The sequence below is a fragment of the Aulostomus chinensis genome, chromosome 17 (assembly GCF_037954235.1).
Source record: "Aulostomus chinensis isolate RoL2024-O1b breed Wild chromosome 17, RoL_Achi_v1.0, whole genome shotgun sequence".
Taxonomy (NCBI): domain Eukaryota; kingdom Metazoa; phylum Chordata; class Actinopteri; order Syngnathiformes; family Aulostomidae; genus Aulostomus; species Aulostomus chinensis.
Genome location: NC_141336.1, coordinates 10,738,951 through 10,763,308, shown reverse-complemented (window position 1 = coordinate 10,763,308; position 24,358 = coordinate 10,738,951). Strand labels below are relative to the sequence as shown.

General features: G+C 40.0%; 1 protein-coding gene and 1 pseudogene across 11 annotated transcripts in view; both read left to right on the top strand.

Annotated features, from left to right (window-relative positions):
• The window catches only part of dnmt3ab (DNA (cytosine-5-)-methyltransferase 3 alpha b), a 59,866-nt gene extending 37,464 nt beyond the window's left edge, over positions 1 to 22,402 (top strand). For 4 of the 11 annotated variants that reach the window (XM_086182028.1, XM_086182026.1, XM_086182023.1 and 1 more), the window contains 13 exons: positions 115 to 261; positions 1,587 to 1,631; positions 2,584 to 2,663; positions 6,380 to 6,492; positions 12,595 to 12,778; positions 12,886 to 12,970; positions 14,170 to 14,315; positions 14,453 to 14,543; positions 14,623 to 14,771; positions 16,165 to 16,265; positions 16,653 to 16,722; positions 18,950 to 19,068; positions 19,229 to 22,402. In XM_086182028.1, coding sequence (XP_086038154.1) covers positions 115 to 261; positions 1,587 to 1,631; positions 2,584 to 2,663; positions 6,380 to 6,492; positions 12,595 to 12,778; positions 12,886 to 12,970; positions 14,170 to 14,315; positions 14,453 to 14,543; positions 14,623 to 14,771; positions 16,165 to 16,265; positions 16,653 to 16,722; positions 18,950 to 19,068; positions 19,229 to 19,370 — 1,472 coding nt within the window. In that variant the 3' untranslated portion in view covers positions 19,371 to 22,402. Of the gene's footprint in view, positions 1 to 114; positions 262 to 1,586; positions 1,632 to 2,583; positions 2,664 to 6,379; positions 6,493 to 12,594; positions 12,779 to 12,885; positions 12,971 to 14,169; positions 14,316 to 14,452; positions 14,544 to 14,622; positions 14,772 to 16,164; positions 16,266 to 16,652; positions 19,069 to 19,228 lie in introns of those variants that run through there. The other 7 variants (XM_086182029.1, XM_086182025.1, XM_086182024.1 and 4 more) reach the window with 5 other exon arrangements.
• Positions 9,690 to 11,295, top strand: LOC147246262 (eukaryotic initiation factor 4A-I pseudogene; annotated as a pseudogene).
• Positions 22,403 to 24,358: the final 1,956 nt, after the last annotated feature.

Genomic DNA, 24,358 nt, shown 5'->3' with positions numbered 1-24,358 from the left:
CAGCTTGATGTGTTGTCACTATATTAATAGATGTCTTGAGCTAGAAATTGCTGTAAGTAAGCACATGGTTTAATAATTCATTCTATTAATTATCTCATATGCTGTGGACCCCAGAAGAGCGAAACCCATACAAAGAGGTTTATCCTGAGATGTGGGTGGAGCCAGAAGCAGCAGCCTATACACCCCCTCCAGCTAAAAAGCCTCGCAAAAGCACAGCAGAGAAACCCAAGGTCAAGGACATCATTGATGAAAGGACACGAGGTAAGCTGCCTCATTTATTATTGTTAAATACTGCTTATATATTCTACTCCTTTGGGGAAGGACAAAGCTGATAGGAGCATTAGAGTAAGTGGTCAGAGAAGTAGTGCTGGGAAGAGCGCTCCATTAGAGTTGTAGATTTCAGATGGAGCTGAGTGATGTGAACTGGCGTTAGTTTTATGGTACAATGTCTTGGCAATGGGGCACTCACCGAAGCATTACCCTGCTAAAAGGAGCTGATACAAGTCAAATCAAGGCAGATTTATTTCTATATTATGTTTAATACAACAAAAGAGGTGCGCAAACATATGCAAACACACACAACAAACACACACACTCAAAAACACATGTAAGATGGAAAAACAAGCCCTCACCCAGGCATCAAATAGGATTAATAATTACAGGGTTAATAGGGATAAAAAAAGATCAAATAAATTATTACACAAGTATCTCAGAATAAGCTGAGCTGAACTGAAAAGGTGAGGCTTGATCACGGCTTTGAATGGTTCAGTCACCCCTAAGTTTCCGCCACAAAACGGTTTGAAGAATGCAGTGGGGTATAAAGGGTTAACAGGTCAGACAGGTAAGAAGGGGTCCAAACCATGGAGTGATTTCAAAACAAATAGCAAGAATTTATAACTCTACCTCTGCCTGACTGGTAGCCAAAAGAGGACAGCAAGAACAAGAGAGATATACTCACACTTAATCCAAACTAATTAAAATATTTACAGCGGCATTCTGAATGTACTGTAAATATATTCCATCCAAATATATCCCAAATTTAACTGCATTTTCAGAAAATCTGAAAAAAAAAAAAACGTGAATGTTCTCATCCACCACTAAAAATGTGGACTTTGTTTATGAGCATGAGTCAAGTGCTGTTTTGGTTTTGCTTAAAAGCTTCTGACTCTACAGCTCTTAAAGGGATATTTCAGTTTATCGATGCGGGGGTTGATGATGTTGTCATCAGTAGTGGGGTTCTTATTTTCATTTAGTAGACTTCCTTGCAGAGAGCCGAGCGCAGATCTGACACTCAGCATCACGCTGTTTGGGAGCAGGTACAGCAGAAAAACATGTTTTATCCATCTAAATATAGACTCATCTACAAGCATCAATATCCGTTGACATGCATGCAATATTTGTAGCTTTTTTAGCACTGTTACTATCGGACGGGGCTTGTTTTTGGCTTTATATTTCTCAACTTACACGTGCCGTGTACTGTATTATTCTGTAATTTGGAAGACAATTGTTAACCGGTTGACTAGGCATGGATGTAGATTTTCCGAGTTTGCTCTTCTCATTTGCGGCATCTCGTCTTGTATTTTCAGAGCGGCTTGTTTATGAAGTGAGACAAAAGTGCCGCAGCATAGAGGGTAAGTGATCTGTCCTTCATGTGTCCTTCCATGCAGCGGCAACAGTGTCTATAAAATGGCAAGAGCAATTCTGGGTGCACACTAGAGGATGAGCAGGCAGATTTGGGGTCTGATGCCCCTCCTACCAACTAACTAACAACTATAAAATATTCACTCCTACTTGTTGCTGAAGAACCCTGAGTTTGAATAACCCCTTTCACCAGTGTAAAATTGTAAATTTGTACAAAGATACCTCCTTACCTTCTTGATTTTCTATTTTTTTCCTTTACGATATATATTGTTTGTACTACTGTTTTTGATATTGTGTTTCATTTCTATTTATCTTATCTATATCTTTGATAGGTTACTTCCTCCTTATTTATCTTTACTGTGAATTGGAGCACTGCAATCCAACAATTTCCCGCAGGGGATTAATAAAGGATTTCTGATTTTCTGACTGACTGTGTCTCCCCCAGCATTTCTACATCTGGATCCAATTGGACTTCTGTGTTTTTCTCACAGCAAATCATTACTACAGCGCTAGAAATTGTCTCCATTTTATTTACATCTGCTTACTCATTAGGTCACATAAGAGAGGTGAAATGATGCTATGCACTGCTCCCTCTGGCCCATAATCTTAAAAGTGTGAGATGCACCAATATTTTCAAATCTTTTAGTGTGTATGTCTGAGCTAAGAGGATAGAACATCTGCAAAGGTTATCCCTAAGTGTGTGATTATACCAGAATTCAAGTCTGGGTTTAAAACTCCTGCACTCTGACCCGAGTTTAAAGAAGAAAGAATAATATTTCTGTCACGTTTGTTGCCTTTCTGGCTCAAACATGTCAGCTAAGCTCATTCGAATTAGTCTCGCGCCACAGCTGCTCAAATTTCATTGAAGTGTGAAGTTGGGAGCTTTCACACATCTCTGACCTCAGATGGATAAATCGTGACACATTGCACTTCTCTTGACAGACATCTGTATCTCCTGTGGAAGTCTGAATGTCAGCCTGGAACACCCACTGTTTGCTGGAGGAATGTGCCAGAGCTGCAAGGTAAGCTGTGATAGAGGTCATTAAAACAATGGGCCCTATTTAAGCGATCTACAGTGCCAGGCTGTTGGCGGAAGGCACTATACATGAGGTGTGCTACTGTGTGTGTGCAGCCTCATTTTGGTATTTAGAAGGCGAGTAATCAGCGCAAACCACGGTGTGGTGTAAAAAGGGAGTCACATCATTCATAAAACTTGACGTGCAGCTATTTCAGTGAAAGACGTATATCAAGTCAGTAGAAGCAAGTGCTTCCCTGCTGAAGATACGTGCACGAGGGAAAGGCTTGTGCATACACCATATGTTTTATAAGGGAGCAGCAGGCATCCACCGAAACCACTGCAGGTGAATCAGGCCTGAGAAGAGGTTGCTGCAAATCTTTCCAAGTTGCCAGACATCAGTCGAGCCATATTCAATGCTGAGCATCTGCTCGTCTGATTGACATGCCTTTTAAATAGTGCATAACGCCTCTGACCAAAGACCAGCCTGTTTTTGATCCATGGTGCAAAAGTTTTCTAGTGTCTTAAAATAGCAATGTACCATGGTTGTGCTGGGCCATGCCTCATTAACATACTTCAGCACCTGTCAGTGCAGGTGGAGCACAATTTTATTTGCAAGTTTAAGTAAGTAGGTATGTAAAGTTTATTCATATAGCACCCTTAACAGATATAAAATCCCAATCACAAGTGCTTTACATTAAAAGACACACAATTAAAAAGGAGGTTAAGAAAGACAAGCTAATGCTAATGATTATAAGAAGAAGAAGAATGATAATATACGGCTGCACGGTGGTGCAGTGATTAGCACTGTGGCCTCACAGGAAGAAGGTTCCGGGTTTGAGTCCCGGCTCGGGCACGGGATCTTTCTGTGTGGAGTTTGCATGTTCTCCCTGTTCCTGTGTGGGTTCTCTCCTTGTACTCCGGCTTCTTCCCACCATCCAAAAACATGCAATTGGGGACTAGGCTGATTGAATTCTCTAAACTGACCGGAGGTATGAATGTGAGTGTGAATGGTTGTTCGTCTCTCTATGTTGGCCCTGTGATGGACTGGCGACCTGTCCAGGGTGAACCCCGCCTCTCGCCCGTTGACGCTGGGATAGGCTCCAGCCCCCCTTAATGTGTAGGAATAAGCGGAAGATGACGATGGATGGATGATAATATACCTATATATAGATACATAAATAAAATTAACAACAGGAACAAAACAGCACCGGGACTGACAAGTTAAAAACATAGCAGCAACGCAGAGACACAATAAATGCAAGTGTAACCAAAAGCCTGTCTGAATATAAATTTTTTCAGCTGCTTCATGAAGCCTTCACAGGAGTCAAGAGAATGCAGTTATGAAGGCAGAGTATTCCATAAATTGGGCACAAAAGCTTGAAAAGCACGGTCACCTCTGGTTTTACAATGGGTTTGAGGGACAGATAGTCATGATTGGTGTGACGATCTAAGAGTCTGATTTGGTGCATAAGGTGGGCCGTAAGGTATAGTAGTGTTTGGCCATGCAAAGCTCTGAAAGTCAGCACCAGTATTTACAGTACATATGAAATTTAATGGTAAGCCAATGAAGAGAGGAGATATTTGGAGGGTTGTGTTATCTCTTATAACGACTAGTTAAAAGCTGGGCTTCTGCATTCTGGACATTTTAGAGGCAATTTAAAGAGGTCTGATTTAAACAGGTAAGAGAGTTAAAATAATCTAAACGAGAAGAAATAAAAGCATCAACAACCATCTCCATCTCAACCTTGGTTACCACAGATCTTAATTTAGCAATATTCCTTAATTGGAAAAAACATGATCTCACAAAGTGCCTGACATGATTGTCGAGTAACAGAGTTTGGTTAAATATGACACCTAAATTTTGGAGTCTGTGCTGAGCACAGGTGCTTAATGACCCCATATACTGTTTGATGTTTGGGATTTGATTTTCTGGAGCGACTATCAGGATTTCCTTCTTCATTGAATTTAATTGAGGACAGTTACCACCCATCCAAATCTTAATTGCATCCAAACATTTGTTTAAAATGGACAATTGGTTAAAATTGTTTGGTTTAAAAGAAAGATATATCTGAATGTCATCCGCATAAAAATTATAAGAGATAACTCTAAAACTGCTAATAATCGGTTGGAGAGGCAGCATATATAGAGAGAACAACACGGCGCCCAAAACAGAACCTTGTGGGACCACCACATGACAGAGGTGCTGTGTTTGACACGAACTGACCCACAGAGACCGAGAAACTTCTGTCAGCAAGATAAGATTTAAACCAAATCAAGGCAGTCCTGGAAATACCATTTGACAGATAAAGCCTATTTAAGAAAGAAGCATGATTGACGGTATCAAAAGCAGAGCTGAGATCTAGGAAAACAAATAAAGAGCACATCCTATCATCAGCAGCTATCACAATATTATTTGTGACCTTCAGAAGAGCTGTTTCAGTAGAGTGTAGTTTACGAAAACCTGATTGAAAGGCATCCTACACATTATGTGCTTCCAAAACATCTGTGAGCTGCTTTGCAACAACTTTTTCCAGTAGTTTTGACAACAACACCAGCTTGGATGTAGGCCTGTAGTTAGTTGGAAGGCTGGGATCCGAATTTGTTTTTTTTCAGCTGAGGCTGAACCATAGCATGTTTAAAATGGCTTGGGACAGAGCCAGATTAAAGGGAAAGATTGATCATGTCTGAAATGGTAGAACCAATGGAATTAAAAACAATGGTTAGGGAAGGATGTCTGTCCCTGTGTTCTTCGATTTATAATGACAGGGATGGGGACACAGGAAGAGCATTTTTGGCTTTCCTGGTCTTCCATACATTGGGAGTTTGCTGCTGCACAATCAGCAAATTGGGCAGGTGAGAGAGCTGGAGTGGCAGTGATGAGTGGGCTTGAAGGAACAGAGGGATGGCATCAGTCTGCAACACTGGATAGATGGCAGGAGAAGTTAAGAGGCCAGAGCTGTAAGTCCCTTATTGCTGGGGTGGAGATTATCATGTTTATGCAGTTCATTCATGTTCTAAAATGAGTCAAAGTGACTGATATAGCCATGTCCACATGCTAAGCAGAAGTTGCTTAGCCATTGATTTGCCCTGTAGAGACAGCGAAACATCTCAGAGCTCTTTCTGAGGGTGGGGATTAAGCCCGAGAAAATGCAAATTTTTCCAAGGCTGTGATCGTCACTGCTAGAAGTTCATAATCACTCTGGAGCTTGATTGATTGCCTACACCTGAGGTCATTCGTATCCACATGCATAGTAACGGTGTGGGTACATGGATGATGCTTAGTGATGGCAGGGATTTGTAAGTGTAAATCACAGGCTTTTGCACCGGAGAAAGAATATGTCATGCCATTAGGAATAGTGACGGACGTAACGATGGAGTCACCTACCAAGATATATTCTGGGGGTGAAAATAGGCGGCGGCTAGCATTAGCTGTGGTAGCAGCAGGTGGGAGCGGGTGGCTGGGGGAGGTGGAAGAGGCCGGTGATGAGTTTAAGGGTGAAGGAGCTTGGCAAAAAAAATGTCATTTGTGTCAATTTGAAACGAGCAGTGACACTTGCGGCTAACTGAGCGCCAGCTCGGCCATCCATAAAATAGGGTCCAATGAAAACCAACTGCAACTACTGGCTTGTGAAAATATCACGGTTCCTTTAAAAGCAAATAACACTTAATTTTAGCCCAAAGATGATCTGACTTGTTTGATTGTGTTGTGTTATTTTACAGAACTGCTTCCTAGAGTGTGCATATCAGTATGACGACGATGGTTACCAGTCGTACTGCACTATCTGCTGCGGAGGTCGAGAGGTTCTCATGTGTGGAAACAACAACTGTTGCCGGTGAGGTTCTACTGGGTTCTGCTCTCTAATCACCTGGTCATACTACTTCTGTTCACAGATACAAGCGGGATGTATATAGATGTGTATATGGACAGGTAAGAACAAGGATGAACACTATTATATTACCTGTAAAATTGATGTCCGTCCTTGATTACAGTGAAGTCTTAAACAAGTGTGCACGTATATAATTACAGTCTCATAGGATTCCTAGATTACAGTGAACATAGAGCTCTGCTCAGTTTTTTCCAAAGAAGCACAGAAATAAATTTAGCAGCCCAATAAACTGGATCTTAATTAAGTGTTTTTCCTTAATAAATGGATACAAGGAAACACTTACAAGCCAAATAATTTGTTTGAACAGGCTCAATTATGTTTTTATTTCTGCTTGTATCTGTATTATGTAATCTGTATAAATTTATTAACAGTATTAACTCATCTACATAAGTACTCTTGGCTTAACTTGCATATGCACACACACAGCCATGAATACTAAGTCAGGACCTCAAATTAATTTTCCTAGAAACTAATTTCAACGTTCTATACATTTTTCAGCTCTTTTTATAATTAATTGTGGAGGTAACTAGCTGTTTCTGTGGTGTATCTTAAGATTTATGACGATAAAGACATTTACTTTGACTGTAAAAACACAAACAAACAACAAAAGCATAAAAACACCTTTAAAGAAAAATTAATCATTTGTGAGGGTGATTCCCCGAGCTTACTTCAAGAGGTCCAGGCTAAACCCTAGACGTCTTCACCCCCTATAAACCTGGTAAAGGGCTGGGATTTTTTTCTCATTTTCTCTCATTCTCACTCTGAAAAAGGATAAATAAAATACTGTTGTCTGGGTACAACTCTACAGTTTCTAAGTGCAATTAATAATGAAAAAAAGAAACATTCTGTGACTGATAGCCATAATCTCAACAAACTGGGTGTAAAAACACAGGACTGCAGCAGATGTCAGTGTGTCAGGCAACTGAACATTAAGCTGTTAGCAGACCACCGTGCAGCAAGAATGAAGCCTAATTAATATTTTTCCCATTAATTATTCATCATTTCACCACTTGAATAAGAGCCTCAGACAACTATTTTTTATGACTGGAACTATCTGAACCATGGAAAAATGGTGGTGTTGGCCATTATCTATAGTAACTGCAATCTGAACATAACTTTTCATTTGTACACATGCTCACTTAATGCATTTTACACTTCACGCACATCTATTTTTATTCACAAATGCAAACTCTCACTGATGAGCCCTGAAAATCCTAATCACACTTATTTTGATCAGCATTTAGATCAAAATCATTTAATACATTCTTACCAACAGCAGAGGTAGTTCTACCTTGAATGTTGCCTAAATACAACCTTCCACTCATCTTAGCTGAAATAAAACTTTCGGCTTGCAGGCGCGACTTTTCAAAATTGTTAGAAGCCAAAAGTTTCTCAGTCTGTGTTCACTGAGTGTTGTCATGTTACCCAAAGGCAACTGTGCAATGTATCATTTCTATTTTTAGTGCACACAAACATAACAGAAACTTTGAGTTGAATCAGAAATCCCGTGGCAGCTAAGTCAGGTGCCTTCATCGATCTGGTCAATCAATTGAATTGAAATTACGATTTCAGGTCCCCACAATCCCGAAAATGAAATAATCTTAAATAGAGGGTTCCAGGTTTGAGCCCTGGCTCCAGCACAGGATCTTTCTGTGTGAGTCTCCATGTTCTCCCTGTGTCTGTGTGGGTTCTGTCTGGTACTCCAGCTTCCTCCCACAGTCCAAAGACTTGCAAGACGGGACGAGGTTAATCAGACACTCTAAATTGACTGTGGGTGTGACTGTGAGTGTGAATGGTTGTCTGTCTCTATGTGTTGGCCCTGTGATGGACTGGCGACCTGTCCAGGGTGAACCCCACCTCTCGCCCGAAGGCATCTGGGATAGGCTCCAGCCCCCCCGCGACCCTCAACAGCATAAGTGGTAGAAAATGGATGGATGAATTATTACTTTGACTCGTACTATGGCGTGTTGTAATTTGTCTTGTATTGTAAATGAGGAACACCCTCCTTAGCAGCCAGCAGTGCGCTCTGGTTCTCCTACAAACACAGAACGGTTTCAGTTTCAACTCATGTTTCGAAGTGGGGGGAACACATCATGTTGTGCCTATGAAGATGATGAATCGGTCATCTGGAAACACTTTACAATGGACTAAAACAGTGAGCAACAAGCTTGTGGCTGCACCACAAGGAAATATGACAAATCAGTTTAATCGACTGAAGTTTGGTTCTTTATGGTTCTGGTTACCTTTTTTAACACATTTAAATGTGTTTAATGTGATGCTTGATTTCAGGTCTAACTTCCCTGATGTCTGTGCCAGTTTATGCTCACATTAATCAAGAATGTGAAGTCTTTAACTGGCATATGTACCCTCAACAGGTCAAATTTATTGTAAGCAACATATGATTGCATGTTCCTCAAATCCTACAGAGATGAAACATAACGGATCCATCTCATGTTAATCTGTTATTATTTATGTCAACCAACATCCCTTAACTCACCACACTTTGATTTTAATTATTGAAGGAACTACTAACTTGTTTTGGATGAGGTGTCAGATGGAGGGGGAGGGGGAGAGAGCGAGAGAGAGATCAGCTGATGAGTGAGTGAGGTAGATTGACTTAACCAAGGCAAACAGCTCAGAGATAGCTTTGTGTTGAAAGTGTCAGCAATTGACAAATATGGTGTTCTACAAAAAAGAATAACTGTGTTTGATAAACAAGAGTTCAGTATCTGTTCAGCTAATCGTGACTGATTTTTCTGCCATAATCTGCTCTCCCATCTCTCACTTGCTGACATCACTTTAATCTCTGACATCCTTCAGTGTTAGACGGAAGTGAGAACTGCTGGATCAGAGTCAGAGATCAGAGTCAGTCGTTAAAATCGGATCAAAGAGTATCACAGAATTCTTTAACTTTAAACTTCACAATCTGCTTGTGATCACAGAATGAGAACACATTCAGAATTCTGAACTTGACCTCATAATTCCGAATGTGATCCCAGAATTAAGATTGCAGAATGACATCATAGAATGAGATGACAGGATGACATCATAGAATGACATGACAGGGTGACATCACAGAATGACATGACAGGATGACAACACCGAATGAGATCAAGGTAGGAAACGATGTAAGAGAACACTCAGCTTCAACATTCAGTAAACCTCCTCCTTGGTGCATTATGACATCAAGAACTTTTTGTCCATCTGGTCGAGTGCATCAGGGTCATTCAACTTCTTTTGCACCAATGCCAACCAACCATCGTAAGCGAGACAATGGTCCAGTCATTGAGAGCAACTGGAACCACACAGTGGGCAGTTTTGATCGCATGGACCTGCGTGGTGCTCTGCTTCGGGGAATTTATAGTTATGGTTTGGAAAAGCCATCTCTTATACAGAAGAAAGCCATCATACCCTGTATCGAGGGTTATGATGTGATCGCCCAGTCCCAGTCTGGCACTGGCAAAACCGCTGCATTTGCAATTTCTATTCTCCAGAAGATCAACCTGAGGCACAGGGCCACTCAAGCTCTGATTGTGGCCCCCACCAGGGAGCTCGTTCAGCAGATCCAGCAAGTGGTGCTGGCTCTGGGTGACTACATGGGAGTCACCTGCTATGCCTGCACTGGAGGCACCAGCATCCATCAAGAGGCCCAGAGGCTGAGGAACGAAGCCCCTCAGATTGTTGTGGGGACCCCCGGTCGAGTCCTCGATATGTTCAACCGCGGACATCTTTGTTCAAGGAGCATCAAAATGTTCATTATGGATGAGGCTGACGAAATGCTCAGCCGAGGCTTTAAGGAACAAATTTATGACCTCTTCCAAGTCCTGCCAAGCAGAGCACAGGTGGTGCTCTTCTCTGCCACAATGCCGTCTGACGTACTGGCGGTTACAAAGAAGTTCATGCGGGATCCTGTGAGGATCCTGGTGAAGACGGAGGAGCTGACCCTGGAGGGCGTCCGCCAGTTTTATATTGATGTCACAAGGGAAGAATGGAAGCTGGACACCCTGATGGACCTTTACACATCCCTTACCATAACACAGGCGATCATCTTTACAAACACTCGCAGGAAAGTGGAGTGGCTGACTCAGCAGATGGAGTCAAGAGGATTCACCGTCTCTGCACTGCATGCTGAGATGGACCAGAGCCAGAGGGACGTGATTATGAGGGAGTTCCGCTCAGGATCCAGCAGGGTCCTGATCACAACAGACATTCTGGCCAGAGGCATTGATGTACAACAAGTGTCTCTGGTCATAAACTATGACCTCCCAACAAAGAGGGAGATCTACCTCCACAGGATTGGTCGAGGAGGTCGGTTTGGACGAAGAGGAACTGCCATCACCCTGGTGACCAAGGAATGCAGACGAGCCCTGAAGGACATTGAGACCTTCTACAGCACCACCATTGAGGACCTGCCCACAGACATAAATGACCTGATGTAGAAGGGTCCAACCATCTATCATCACTCCATCATTTTAGGGGACAGACTGTGATTTAATGTTTATGTGTGAATAAATGAAAAAAAAAGTACTTCTGTCTTTGATAAAGTTGTCTCAAGAAGCTTTGTTCCGATAGACATGAAACTACAGATCCTTGCATGATAACACTGTCTTTTCAATATGGATTTCAGTTCAAATGTGAGTAAATAAAACAAAAATGTTGATTCCGTGTAATATTGTGAATAATATCACACTTGCAGTATTAGTCAAAAGTAACAGATGTCCTTGCCAGTGTGTCAGCGCTAAATCAAACTTACAATTCCATCAGCTAGGGCTGTGCATTTAAGCAAAAACTATCGAAAACCAGTATTTAGAACCTCTCATGGACTCCTGCTTATAAGGGTTCATTTGGTTAATACTCTCTCTCAATAGCCCAGCATATTTACAGTACAGATCTTGTCAGAGAATCATTAGGACAGTGTAGAAAATTGCAACAGGAAAATGGAATATAAACTGTTCTATTTTAAACAACCTTGTAGGAGTTTATGAGATGTAAGTGAATGCACCACGAAGTCGCATGGTTTGCAGTCATGACGTTTTGCAGTGTTGTAGGAGCATGATGGATCACATGATGAAGTAGATAGAGCACAACCGCATCTCTCAGGTGTAGATGCAGGGAAAGTACCTCCAGGGAAATCGAGCGGGGGAAATGAGTTGCAATGCAGGTGTTTGTTCCTGCATGGTAGTGTGTCATTGTGGCTCTAAAAACAGAACACAACTGAGAGCGCCTTCATCCGATAGTCCTACTTGAGCGCTCCAGCACTTTAGTTACATGTGATAAGATACCGAATACTAATATACTATTAAAACTGTCAAATGCATCAACCGGTAGAACCAAGTTATCTTCATCCGGTGTTTGACATTTCTCATTTGAGCTAAAAAATACCAAAATCGAAATGTGCTGGTTTTATAATGTAGTGCTTAGGAGGGAAAACTTGAATCTAAGAAGTGTAATGCTGAGCAATTGCTCAAGGTTTAATCATTTTTGGGTGAAGTATCCCTTGAACGCATCTGGTGTGGGTCCAGATGTGAATGTTCATGGTAATGAAGTCAACCTTTAACACAGTGAATGTCTGAGTAATATCTTTCACCTTATTTAAAAAATAATAATAATTTCAGTCTCAGTTTCAGGTCACTTTTCTTCCCTTCACATTATGTTACAATATGTCTCACATCCATTTTGTTGTATGCTCTTCATGGACCCCAGGAAGAATAGAGGTTTCCAAGGCAGCAGCTAATGTGGATCCATTCAATAGATAACATTTCTCCCCTACGTATCAATATGATCAAATGAGCTCGTGTGCTTTATTTACCCCACTGGTGTCCACAAGTGCAGCTGCTGCACAACTTTAAATGGCACGTTTCAGGAAAGGAAACATCCTTTAGATGTTTGAAACATTAATGGGCAGTTACTTCCATCAGCACAGTTGTGTTCTATAGCCTTTTTTAGACGGCTGACAAACCTTTTAATCAGAATAACTAGTATTTTACTGAACATGCTGTCACTGAATAGAGAGCTATGTCACCCCGTACCTCCACTTTCTATCTTCAGGTGTTTCTGTGTGGAGTGCGTTGACCTTCTGGTTGGTCAAGGAGCAGCCCTCGCTGCCATCAAAGAGGACCCGTGGAACTGCTACATGTGCGGTCAGAAGGGTGTGTTTGGTCTGCTAGAGCGTCGCACTGACTGGCCCAGTCGTCTGCAGCACTTTTTTGCAAATAATCATGACCAAGATTTTGTAAGTGAAGCACACCCGTTCTATAAACCCTGACGACTATCTTCCTGAGGAAATTTATTCCTGCGTGTCTCATTTTTATTCCTCCCTCTTTTGGTGCTTTGTTGCAGGATCCACCAAAGCTTTATCCCCCAGTCATGGTGGAGAAGAGGAAGCCGATTCGTGTCCTGTCGCTATTTGATGGCATAGCAACAGGTTAGACAAGATTGGATACCCTTCTTCTGATCAGCTCTTCCTACATGTTCTGATGTCCTGGTTTCATTATTTAAACCAAGTCGCTATTGTTTTCTTCACAATTTTGATTGAGTTCTACATCAAAAATTTCATTAAAAAATGTAATTTTTAGCAAAGTTGAATATTTATCAAAAAATATAGTGGAAATATATGTTTCACATAAAATCCTCTCCCAATAACATCATCAATTTGAGATGCACAGTTCGGCAAGCTAAGCACTAAAATTCAGTTGTTTTGTGATGAATGATGTCACAACACCATAACATTTTAAAGAGCTTGTTGGTTTTTTTTGTTTTTACTTAATTTCAGGGGCCTGTCATTGATTTTCACTGATATATTTGAAATAGATCATTTTGTTACAATAGATTTTCCAAAATAATTAGAGATCCTTTTTAATGGGCCTGGCTCGTTACAACTATGGTCTTTAAGTAGAAAAGCTTACAAACGTCTGGTATGAAATTCATAGTCATCATAGTGAATATACAGAGATGGGGAATGTATCCCTTTCAGTTTTTTTCCGTGTATTTTTTGTTAAGTAATAATTGGGACATCTCCATACATCCACAAATCAGTCTGTTTGTTTTGAATTTGAATTTTCAGTCGGGCCAGTATTTCGTTGACATCTCAAAGCTGTTGACACGATGTTAGAAAAAAGTCAAATTATAACATGAGTCTGACTAAGATTGAACCTTTTTAAAATACATTTAAATATGTTAATCTGTCTGAAATTGTATGTTTTCAAAGTCAAAGTTTAACCTGGAAATAAAATAGTGCACCCCGAAGGCAAATCTACAACAAAAAAAATGCATTTCTATAAACATAAGATGAACTTGATGCTGTCTCTGCTTGAGGAATTGTCAGTTTTTCTAGTTTATTGCTTTCTAATTTGTTTGGCACATGAATCCAAATGTGAACTGGGAGAAAGCCTGATTTGAACCAGCTGTATGGGGGCGTACCGCCATCCACCATTCCAGAAAGTGAATAAATCGATTCTTCTCTATTCATGTACAGTAAACTAGTACAATGACACTGGTCAAATTATATTGTATAACTGAGCTGTAAATATAACTTGACTGCGTTTCTGCCTTTAAACCTGAACTGTTGCGTGTCTTTGCTTCGTTCCTTATACTCCATCTGATCTTTTACCTCATCCTGTGCAGGGCTGCTGGTGCTGAGAGAACTTGGCATCCAGGTGGATCGCTATGTAGCCTCCGAGGTTTGTGAAGACTCCATCACTGTGGGTATAGTCCGACATCAGGGTCGCATTATGTATGTAGGCGATGTGAGGAACGTAACACGCAAACATGTGAGTTAACTGCTTTTTCTGGTTTTTTTTTAGGGTGGGGTTGTATTTTAGAAACTAGTGAGAACTGAACTGCATCATTGTGTTTACTGATTAACTTTACAACCACTATCTTTATTATCCTGATTATCTCTACACAGATACAAGAGTGGGGTCCCTTTGACCTAGTTATTGGTGGAAGCCCATGCAATGACCTCTCTATAGTCAATCCAGCAAGAAAAGGTCTTTATGGTAGGGTTCAACATGAAGTAGATAACATCACTCCTTATCCCTTCAACACATGGTTTCATGCCTTCTCTTAATCCCACAGAGGGCACTGGCCGCCTGTTCTTTGAGTTCTACCGACTCCTCCACGAGGCTCGACCAAAGACGGGGGACGACCGACCTTTCTTTTGGCTCTTTGAAAATGTGGTTGCCATGGGCGTCAGCGATAAGAGGGACATATCTCGCTTTTTAGAGGTCAGCTTCATCGCTTGTAGTTTTGCTCTCTAATACAAGAGTTTAACTTGGCACATTCAATTATGAAGTTAATCCTACAAGTTCTTACATGTATGACTCATGCTTTACATATGAGGTATACAGTACATCGTTATGATGATGATGGTTACTCAGGGAACATAAATCACTGAATAGTGTACCTTGTATGCTCCATTGGTGATAATGTATATTTTTATGATATTTGACTTGTGGTCATCTATAATTTTGACCTCATCTTAAAATAAAATAGGGAGGCAGGTTTTGATTTTGCTCCTTCCCTAACTGACTAGATTTAATTGCACTATTTGGAATAGAAAAATATCTGTGACCTGTGAAATGTTTTTTCATAAGAGGAATTTGTTTTTTCCTTATGCAAGTGACAGCACAAACAGCAACAGAACATCATCACACCTGAAGCGTTGCTGTACTACTGGCACGACAGCCTCAATGAATCGTCGGCGAAGGAATCTATCTTCGAACATATTAAAATAAATTGCAGATAATTGCCCGACTAATTTGTCAAACGCTATGGTCATGAAAAACCAGGAAAAGTTATAGAATTAGATCATATAAATTTCCAGGTATTGAAAAGTTTTTGAAAAAATAAATTAAGCCAGAAAAAGGGAAAGTCGTGGATATGAGCTTCACCAATACATTTTTCGTAAAGTTTGTGTCCTTCAAACAGAGAGAAATCTCTTCTTACAGATTTACTTGAGTACATATTTGTGTTGTATCAAACCCATGTAGCTTGTCATAAATTTTAGTATAAATGTATACTGGAAAATTTAGACTTGGACTTCTGTGTTAATTTTTCATCTGTGAAAAAAATGTTTTGGAGTATTTATAGTCATGAAAATTTTCTTCACAGGTGTGGAAAATTAATTAATGATTTTGGATATAATGTGTATAAACCCTGGTAATATAACCACAGGGCATTCTGAGAACGTTTAACTTTAACCAGGCCATAACACGTCACTAGATGTGGTTCGAGATCAAAAATCCAGTTGATTCAACTCAAGTTGTGTCATCTCATTAAAATTACATTTAAATCCTCCTGAAGGACAAACCAGCACCGGTGAGCAAATGACCAACTCAACAATCAAGCCATGCCCACCTTAGTCCTTGGCATAAGAGCTTGTGGACTGGTGCTCATTCAGAAACAGCAGCATATCGATGTTGTGGGGACTCTGAGATCCACAGCAAAGCCACCTCAGGTGGCTCTGAGGCCAGACTCTGGAAGCAGTAATTATATACATATGTTACATGTTCAAATTGTTATCATTAAAATTGTTGTTAAAGGCTATTAACATGAAAGACTGCAGAATCTTAAGCCTGATTCCTCTCTGACTGGTGTTTTCTCTCTACCTGATGTCAGTGCAACCCTGTGATGATTGATGCCAAGGAGGTGTCTGCTGCCCACCGTGCTCGCTACTTCTGGGGTAACCTTCCGGGCATGAACAGGTCGGTGGGTGAATGGTGAGGGAAACAGCCGTCTTTGGCATACACGGAGTCCACAAACTAGAGAAACTGCCTCTGTTTGCTCTCATGCTTTTGATGATTCGAGATGAAATAGCGCTGGCAGAAATAGTCCATTAATCTGTTTTGGCTTTGGAGTAAAGTCTGGAAAACAGACCACACCACCAACATGTAAATGTGTGATTCTGCTACTGTAAGACCTTCTCAGGATCAGATTTTGGTGAATTGTTAAGGGGAGATGACCAGGTTTGACAAAGACCACTGAGGGTTCATTAAGTCACGTGTCCATTATCGGTTGATGTTGATGTGTAAAAGTGTTGTACAGCAATTCACCCATGAATCAAAGCACCCAAGTTCATGTGTCTAAATATCATGTCTACTCCTCAGGCCTCTGACTGCCATGTGCACTGACAGGTTGGACCTTCAGGACTGTTTAGAACATGGCAGAACAGCTAAGGTAATTATGTATAAGGTATTTGGGTTCTTTATGCCTCCACACTGGTGACAGCCATCCGTATATCCACCCCAGTCTTGTTGACATGAATTAGGACATATGTCCAATTGGACTAAGCGATGAACTGGGAATATTTTGGTGTCAATATTACAGTGACAGGCATACAATCACGATACAGTATTTTTTTTTTTTTTTTAAGGTTGATGTAGCTGTTGTCGTCCTCTTCCCTAACATTGTTTCCAATTTCAAGTGTCTTCTGGTGCTTGCCAAGCCATAATTTAAGGAACTGTTCTTTATGTCTCATCTGGTCCAATGAATAAATGTGATAATCTGGCTTCAGAACTACCACCATCAAAAATCAGGAACTCGGATCAGAGGAAGACAAATTATGTTTTATATCATCTCAAACTTTTGTACCCCTGGAACACATGTGACAGTCTGTCAATGGTTATTTTGAATGATTTGTGTAGAGAAAAAAAATACAACAAAAAAACATGACATTAGATTTGACTGCTCAAATCAGGAACTTTACACACTGGTGGCCTCTAGTGGCAAGAAGAGGTAACAGTATAAAACTTCATCAGTACTGACAATAGAAGTTGAATACTGTTCTGTTAGAATTATGCAAAATCTACCAAGCTGATGGTCTTAGAACTTGGTTGGATGATGTTCAAGGCCCAAGGAAAAGGCTCAGCTAGAATATTTGTTTTGAGAGCGAAGCTGAATAAATGGGAAGATCAAGGATGTTTTAACCACCTTTTTATTTTTTTAAGGAAATCAGGATCAAATTGTAAATCTTGGATCCTAAAGACTGTTTTTGACCAATGGCAGGATGTACCTCGATATAAATACCATTTTTCTCCTCCTTGGCAGAGGTGTTATCTCGTTCCAGATTAGAGGAGGCGCATTACTGTACGGCAGTCTCCTCCTCGGTCTCTCTGGGTGAATGAAGTAGGGTGAGACTGGACGATTGAATCTCAAAACAGTTATTTCTTCAGCTATTCAAGGAGCCACTGCTGCCCAGCAGTTAAAAGACTGTGCCTACATTCACAGAATCCCAATCATGAGGCATGAAGCAGGTTTTGGTCTCTGCCCCTCTTGGTCCATCTGGTACCAACACAAACAAACCTACTTTTACAGTAGGAAAAATAAGCACTCCATACCAAGCTGCTGTATTTATAGTTGCTCAAAAATCCATCTCAAAGGCACCGTTCAGCAGAGCCCTCTTCAATATGATGAACCAGAGGGCTCAGGACAGGATATTGGAGAAGCAGTTCTTTATGACAATTGTATCACTGTATATCAGTCACTCTGACAAACTCTCAGTACTGATTGAATCATAGAGAAAGGGAGACATCCTGTGGGTAAAATGAATGAAGACCAGTGCCAATGTCTCCCACTGTCATCATCCCTCTGTGCAGAGCAGCAGACAACAAAGAACCCTGATGGAGGGCGCGATGATGTTGTTCTCCGTTCCTAAAAAAAAAACTGTCCCATCGGCCTCATTCTGGTTTATACACGTGGTGACATACACCAGTTTTATAATTGCACTAAGAAGTTTCAATTTCGCATGATGTGTTGACTTACCCCAAATGAAGGACTTGAAGTGTCCTGTTCTCAAGTGAGGGGACCGCAGAGTGTAAAATGGGCCGGAGAATTGGAGCAATGGGCATGGTTTTGTATTCCGTCTTCCAGACCTTTGTGGCAAAAAGAGAGCTGATCAATCCAAATGGGTTTCCTCAGGAGGGTGGCTGGAGTCTCCTTAGGTGAGAAGCTCAGTAATCCATGACAGGCTTAGAGTAGAGCTGCTGCTCCCTTGTGTTGAAAAGAGCCAGTTGAGGTGGCTCTGACATCTAGTTAGGATCACACATGGCACATCCAGCTGGGAGGAGGCCATGAAGCAGACCAAGGACCAGGTGGAGGGACTATATCTACAACACAGGTTCCCCAATCAGAGCTGGTCAATGTGGCCAGGGAAAGGGAAGTTTGGGGTTCCCTGCTTTAACTGCTACGCGACCCGATCCTGGATAAGCAGTTGAAGATGGATGGATGGGTGTTGACTTCACACCCTAATTTAATGGACCACTTAGGTCCAGCTGGTGCAGCGGGCTCCCTAATGATGTGATGTGTGAAAGAGTCTGTTTTTGTTGAGGTTTTATAGCTTTGATGTGTAAAAAAAAAGGAACTGAGGCAGTTTTATTTGTGGACTAACTGATCTTTTTTTTGGCAGTTTGACAAGGTGAGGACCATCACCACCAGGTCTAACTCAATCAAGCAAGGAAAGGACCAGCACTTCCCTGTGTTCATGAATGAGAAGGAAGACATACTCTGGTGCACTGAGATGGAGAGGTAGATAAACATTCAGCAGACCTTTAACACCTCCACTTGTTTTGGAGATCAAAATCTCAAAACTCTTCCTCTGTCTTTCCATATTTGTCTGTATGTCTGTTCTCATCATCCTCCTATTTCTTGTGTTTTTGTCTGGTGCTCTGGCTGGTTCCCCTGGTAGGGTCTTTGGCTTCCCAGTCCACTATACGGACGTGTCCAACATGAGCCGACTGGCAAGGCAGAGGCTGCTGGGCAGGTCATGGAGCGTCCCAGTCATCCGCCACCTGTTTGCACCACTCAAAGATTACTTTGCCTGTGTTTGAGCAGCAGGAGCACTTGCTCGGAACCATTTAGGAACTACAACTGTATGTTGTGACTAGAAATAAGAGCCTTGATCTTCAAATTATACAGCATTGTATAATTTGAAACCTTGATGTAGATTTCACATTATTTCTTGTATTTGAATTGTAATTCTTATTCTATTTAATTTTTGATATGTCATTTTACCTTTTAGCAGTGTTATCAAGTATTGTTGATTTGTTTGTGCAAGCTATACTTGAGACTATGCTTTCTTCTCAAGACACTGAGACAGAAAAGTGCTAAACATGTATTTTAAAAGAGACAGCAAACAGGATGGGAAACAACAGAGAGATAGGAAGTGGCGTGGGGATATGTGAAACGCTTGAGATCCCCGCTGCATTGCGGTCATACTTCCAGCGACTGCGAGGAAGACAGTTTTCTTTAGTGTCAGTAGAGCTGTGTCTCTGAGAATCCAAAACACCAGATCACATATACCTCTTTGTTTACAGTTTCTATACACAACTGAAGGTAATAAAGGTACTACTGTAATATGGTGACAATACCATGGTGCTCCATGATGATGAGAAACATCATGACCCTTGTGGCAAAGCAACTTAAGGAGCTCTTGAACCTGTTGCTGGAAAAACTTGTGTTTGATGTTTTATATACTTACTGAAAAAAAAAAAGTTTGGTGCCGTTTTGTTCACTTCATAGAAAAGTGACGAACAGTAGACTGCAAAATTGAGTGTGTCCTCTTTTCTGCGTTTTACAGCTTTTGTACTGTTTGTACTGGTGCTCATTGAATCTCTCAGCCTTGCTACACTCAGGCTCACTGCCTGGATCTGCACAAAACAAAGCTAGCCACATGGGAAATGATGTTTCCTGTCATTAAAAAAAAAAAAAACCTTAAGATCAAAGTCTGTGGTGAGCTACTTTTTTCTAGTTTCATCCTGACCGATGATATTACTGTACAACTGTTAGTAAAGCGTGGTCACTGGAGGGAGGGTGACCAGGCCGGGTGACTCTCCCCCTCAACTACCACCTCTCTAGACTGAAAAACTGTCAGGTGCAAATCAAAAAAAATGGTGCGGCTTCACAAAGTTCTTCTACCTTTTTATAGCAATTTTGTGCTGTTTTATCAACATTATAAAGCACTTTTATATGTATACTTTCTTTTTTTCCTATTTTTTTTTTTTTTTGATATTGGTTGTTGTGAGATGTTTTTGTTTTTATGATGTGAACTGATCTACCCTCGTGTGATACTTTTTGTATACAGTAGGGCTGTGCCAATGGAAGTGGAAGAAAGGATTTTGATATGTGAAGCCCATATTTGACTCGTTGTATAGTAGATGGACTGACATTTGTAACCCTCAACCCCTTTCCTCTTGTTCTATCATCTACATTATCTGTTTAAAAGCAGCGATATAGTATGTTACTACCCAAACAAAGAATGTCCATTTCTGATAAGATTGTAAAATGTAAGACTGAGTTAAAGGACTATGCTTTGTAGGAAATTTTGTCCCTTGTGAGGGACAGTTGGCACTCATCGTGTTGACAAATTTAAGTGCTAATCCAAATTTGGATTAAATTATCTGACTAAATTCTCTTGATTGTAACCTCTAAGCTAACCACGGAGGATTTAAGCTTCAGTTTGTCAAAACAAAAACTGACACAATGGCTGACCAGATGTCAGTACTCAAAGAGTGTAATAAAAGCTGAAAATATCACTTATCTATATCATATTTAAGATTTAAAAGTTGAAATTTAATTTCTTAATGTAATTAAGTTCTTAAGTGACCTTATTGCCATCAGTTTTGTCCATGCTAAAGGGCTCCATATGAGCCTCTTTTAAACAATTATTTACCCCTCCTGTGATACTTCAATTGTCTCACATTTGTACATGCTGTACATACATTTTGCTGTTTCCAATTTGTTTTTAATCATTTCTTTTTATGAGATGTACAAATATCATTCTTTGCTAATATATATCATCCAACTAGATGAAAATCAAATTTGATTCAAAACTTGCTTTAGCTATAGGGAGACTCCAAGTCAACTTCTTTCAAGCAGATTTGTTTTTTTTGTTTTGTGTCAAGTGAATCCAGATTAAATGTCATGTGATCCTCATGGTGGCCTATGGACAGCTTTAAGATGAACGCTCTTAACTTCACTGCACAGCCCTACATGGTGGTGTTTTTTGGCTTCTGTTTCTTTTGTAAGACTTTTAAAAGAGGGATTATAGGTGTTTCCGATGGTGCTAAACATTTTATCTAATCAAGAAAAATATATTTGATTGGAAGAGAAATAAACATGTCTTGACAATGACTGTTTTTAAGTTCCTTGTAGTAATGGAAAAGAACTATTATTTCACTCATAAATATATTAACAAAGGCATTTTAACTTTGTACTTGAAAAAATAAGGGTAAATAATGAAAGGTTTCCTATATTGTTTTAGACTAGAGATTGCTGTAGTTGGTGCTTATCTGTGGGAAAATTGTGAAAAAAAATTAATAAAAAAAACGGTAATAACTTTTACTGTAGCATAATGTATGCTTAATACGCATTGCTTCTTAATCCTACATTCCATGCGGTAATATTCTCCATGTCTGTTTTCCAAATGTTGTTTCAAATTAATGCTTTTTGTTTTGTTTTTTGTTTGTTTTTGTTTTTTTCTAATCTGCGACAGCATTACATTTTATTGGTCAAGGCAGGTCAATAATTCTATATTCGGTGATACTGTTGACACTTTGTGTGACTTTCTCTCTGCCATAACTGTTTATGGCTAATATGCTTCTCCTCAAGATCAGTTCTTACAGCAAATGTAGCAGTCATCCTCCACTTTGACCCCCCCAATTTATGTTTAGTGTCCAGAGAGAAGATAAAGGCTCCGTATGTACTTGTGCTGGAGAACACTTGAATAAATGTATTGTTTTTGTGCAAAGATATCTCTCATCTTCTGTTCTCTCATTCATATTTATGTATACATGGATGTTCATGGGGAATCTGTTTCGTGTCTCATGTCGCAGGCTCAATAAAATAATACATTTATCATGTTTCAGCTCAGTTAAAAAGACTTTTTCTCAGATATGATTCTCACGTCGGAAGGACAATGAAATCAAAGATGACGGTATTCCGTTTAGCCGCCTCAGGTTTGAGGGTCCCGGGAGTGTGGCTCCCACTGCCATGGCTTACTGGGAGCCACGTTTGATAATCACTTTGTGACAAATTGTCATTTGTAACATCTGCAACTCGAGCGAAGTCAACCTGCCTAAAAAGGCCTGATGATTGTCTTTTATTATCACGAATAATACCTATGTCACAATTTTGACAAAACTAAGTTATTATCCCTAAAAAAAATCTTGATTTATTTTTTTTTAAAACCTCTAATCGCAAGAAACTATTGATTAACGATACAAAAGAGATCTGACCTTTGAATATATAAAATGAATGAGTAGAGAGGTTTTGTCGTTTTGAAAGGAACATTATATTTACCTCATTGTTTTCTCTCCCTTTTTTGGTAACTTTCATATTTTTAAAGCAATTTCCGGATCTTTCATAAAGGAATTTCTTGCTAATTTCTTTAAGGCGTTTTTCTGTCCAGGGAATTTATTTGAATCAGGGGAAATGGTGATCAGCGAATTAGCAAGAACAAAAAAAAAAGTGTTAAATTACAAGCAAAAGCCTTAAAGATTTCAAACACAAAAGAAAAAAAATAAATGAAAACTACAAATAAAACTGATATTATATATCTATAATTATACATTGCTAAAAAAAAAGAGAAAAAAAGCTGCCAATTAGGGGGAAAGATATACATACTATATAATACATATATATTTATAGATAGTTAGAAGGTTTTTTTTAGAGTCAGATCACCTCCAGTGGAGCTTGTGTTCACCTGTGATCAAGCATGAAAAAGTTTGAAGACCCTTGATTTAGACAAATAATCTCATTTTACTTCAACTACATTACAGGAGGTTGATAGAGAAATGGCACGTGCAAATCATTACTCACAGATCCAGTCTCCACACCATTGTTCCCTCCAGCAGCTGCAGGGTCTGAGGATTTATCAAATCAGGGTGTTGCCTTGCAGGCCCTCCATCTTCAATCAGACTCTATTTATGGGCGTGCACTAACCTGTCCACCATAAATTCTAGTTTGTCTGTATTACACGTTTTTCCTCCGTTTATAAGAGTAGCAGATCAGACTCGCATTTTTCAAGACAACATATTCTTATTCATTAATATTAATGGACCCGAATAAAGATAATTGGTGATTAAAAAACATGATAACCAAACATTACCATCGCTCTCTTCGTGTCACCCTCTCCCTCCCATATTTGGTACAACCTCTTCCGAATGGACACGCCCTGACTTCCAAGTAATTGGTTGCTTAGGCGACCGAGCCTTCACTGGCCGCTGCTGATTGGAGCGTCGCACCGTCTCATGTCCTGGATGCTGCCGAGTCCATCAAGAGCTCCGTAAACACACTAAATGTTTCCGGAAACACGGGTACAAAATAAAGCTAAAGAATATAATTCATTAGTATTGAACCTTGGCAGTAGCCTATATCACTGTTGCTTACGTTTTAAAAAGATTATGAATGGGCGATATGCGTAAGCGTAACCCTTCCAAAGTGAAGGTGTTTGGTATGTTGTTTGGTGTATTTGTTACCTAAATTAAAACCTTTTTTTCTCAGCCAAATAATTTCAGCCTGTCGGACAGTATGGTGGTGGCCATCAATGCAAAATTTTGTTGTAACTCTTTTTTTAATTGATTAGATGATCATCTTCAATTGTCTATAAAATATCAAGAAATGTTTTAAAATACTCATTACAATTTGTTACAGTGCAAAAGTTATCGTCGAAATGCGTTCTGTTGTCCGAACCCAATGGCTCTATATTTTCCTGAATTAATGACAAGAAAGCAACAAAACGTTTAAGCATTTGTAACCAGCAAATATTTTAGATTTTTTTTTTGCATGAAAAAATTAAAGTAATATATTACTTGCTCCC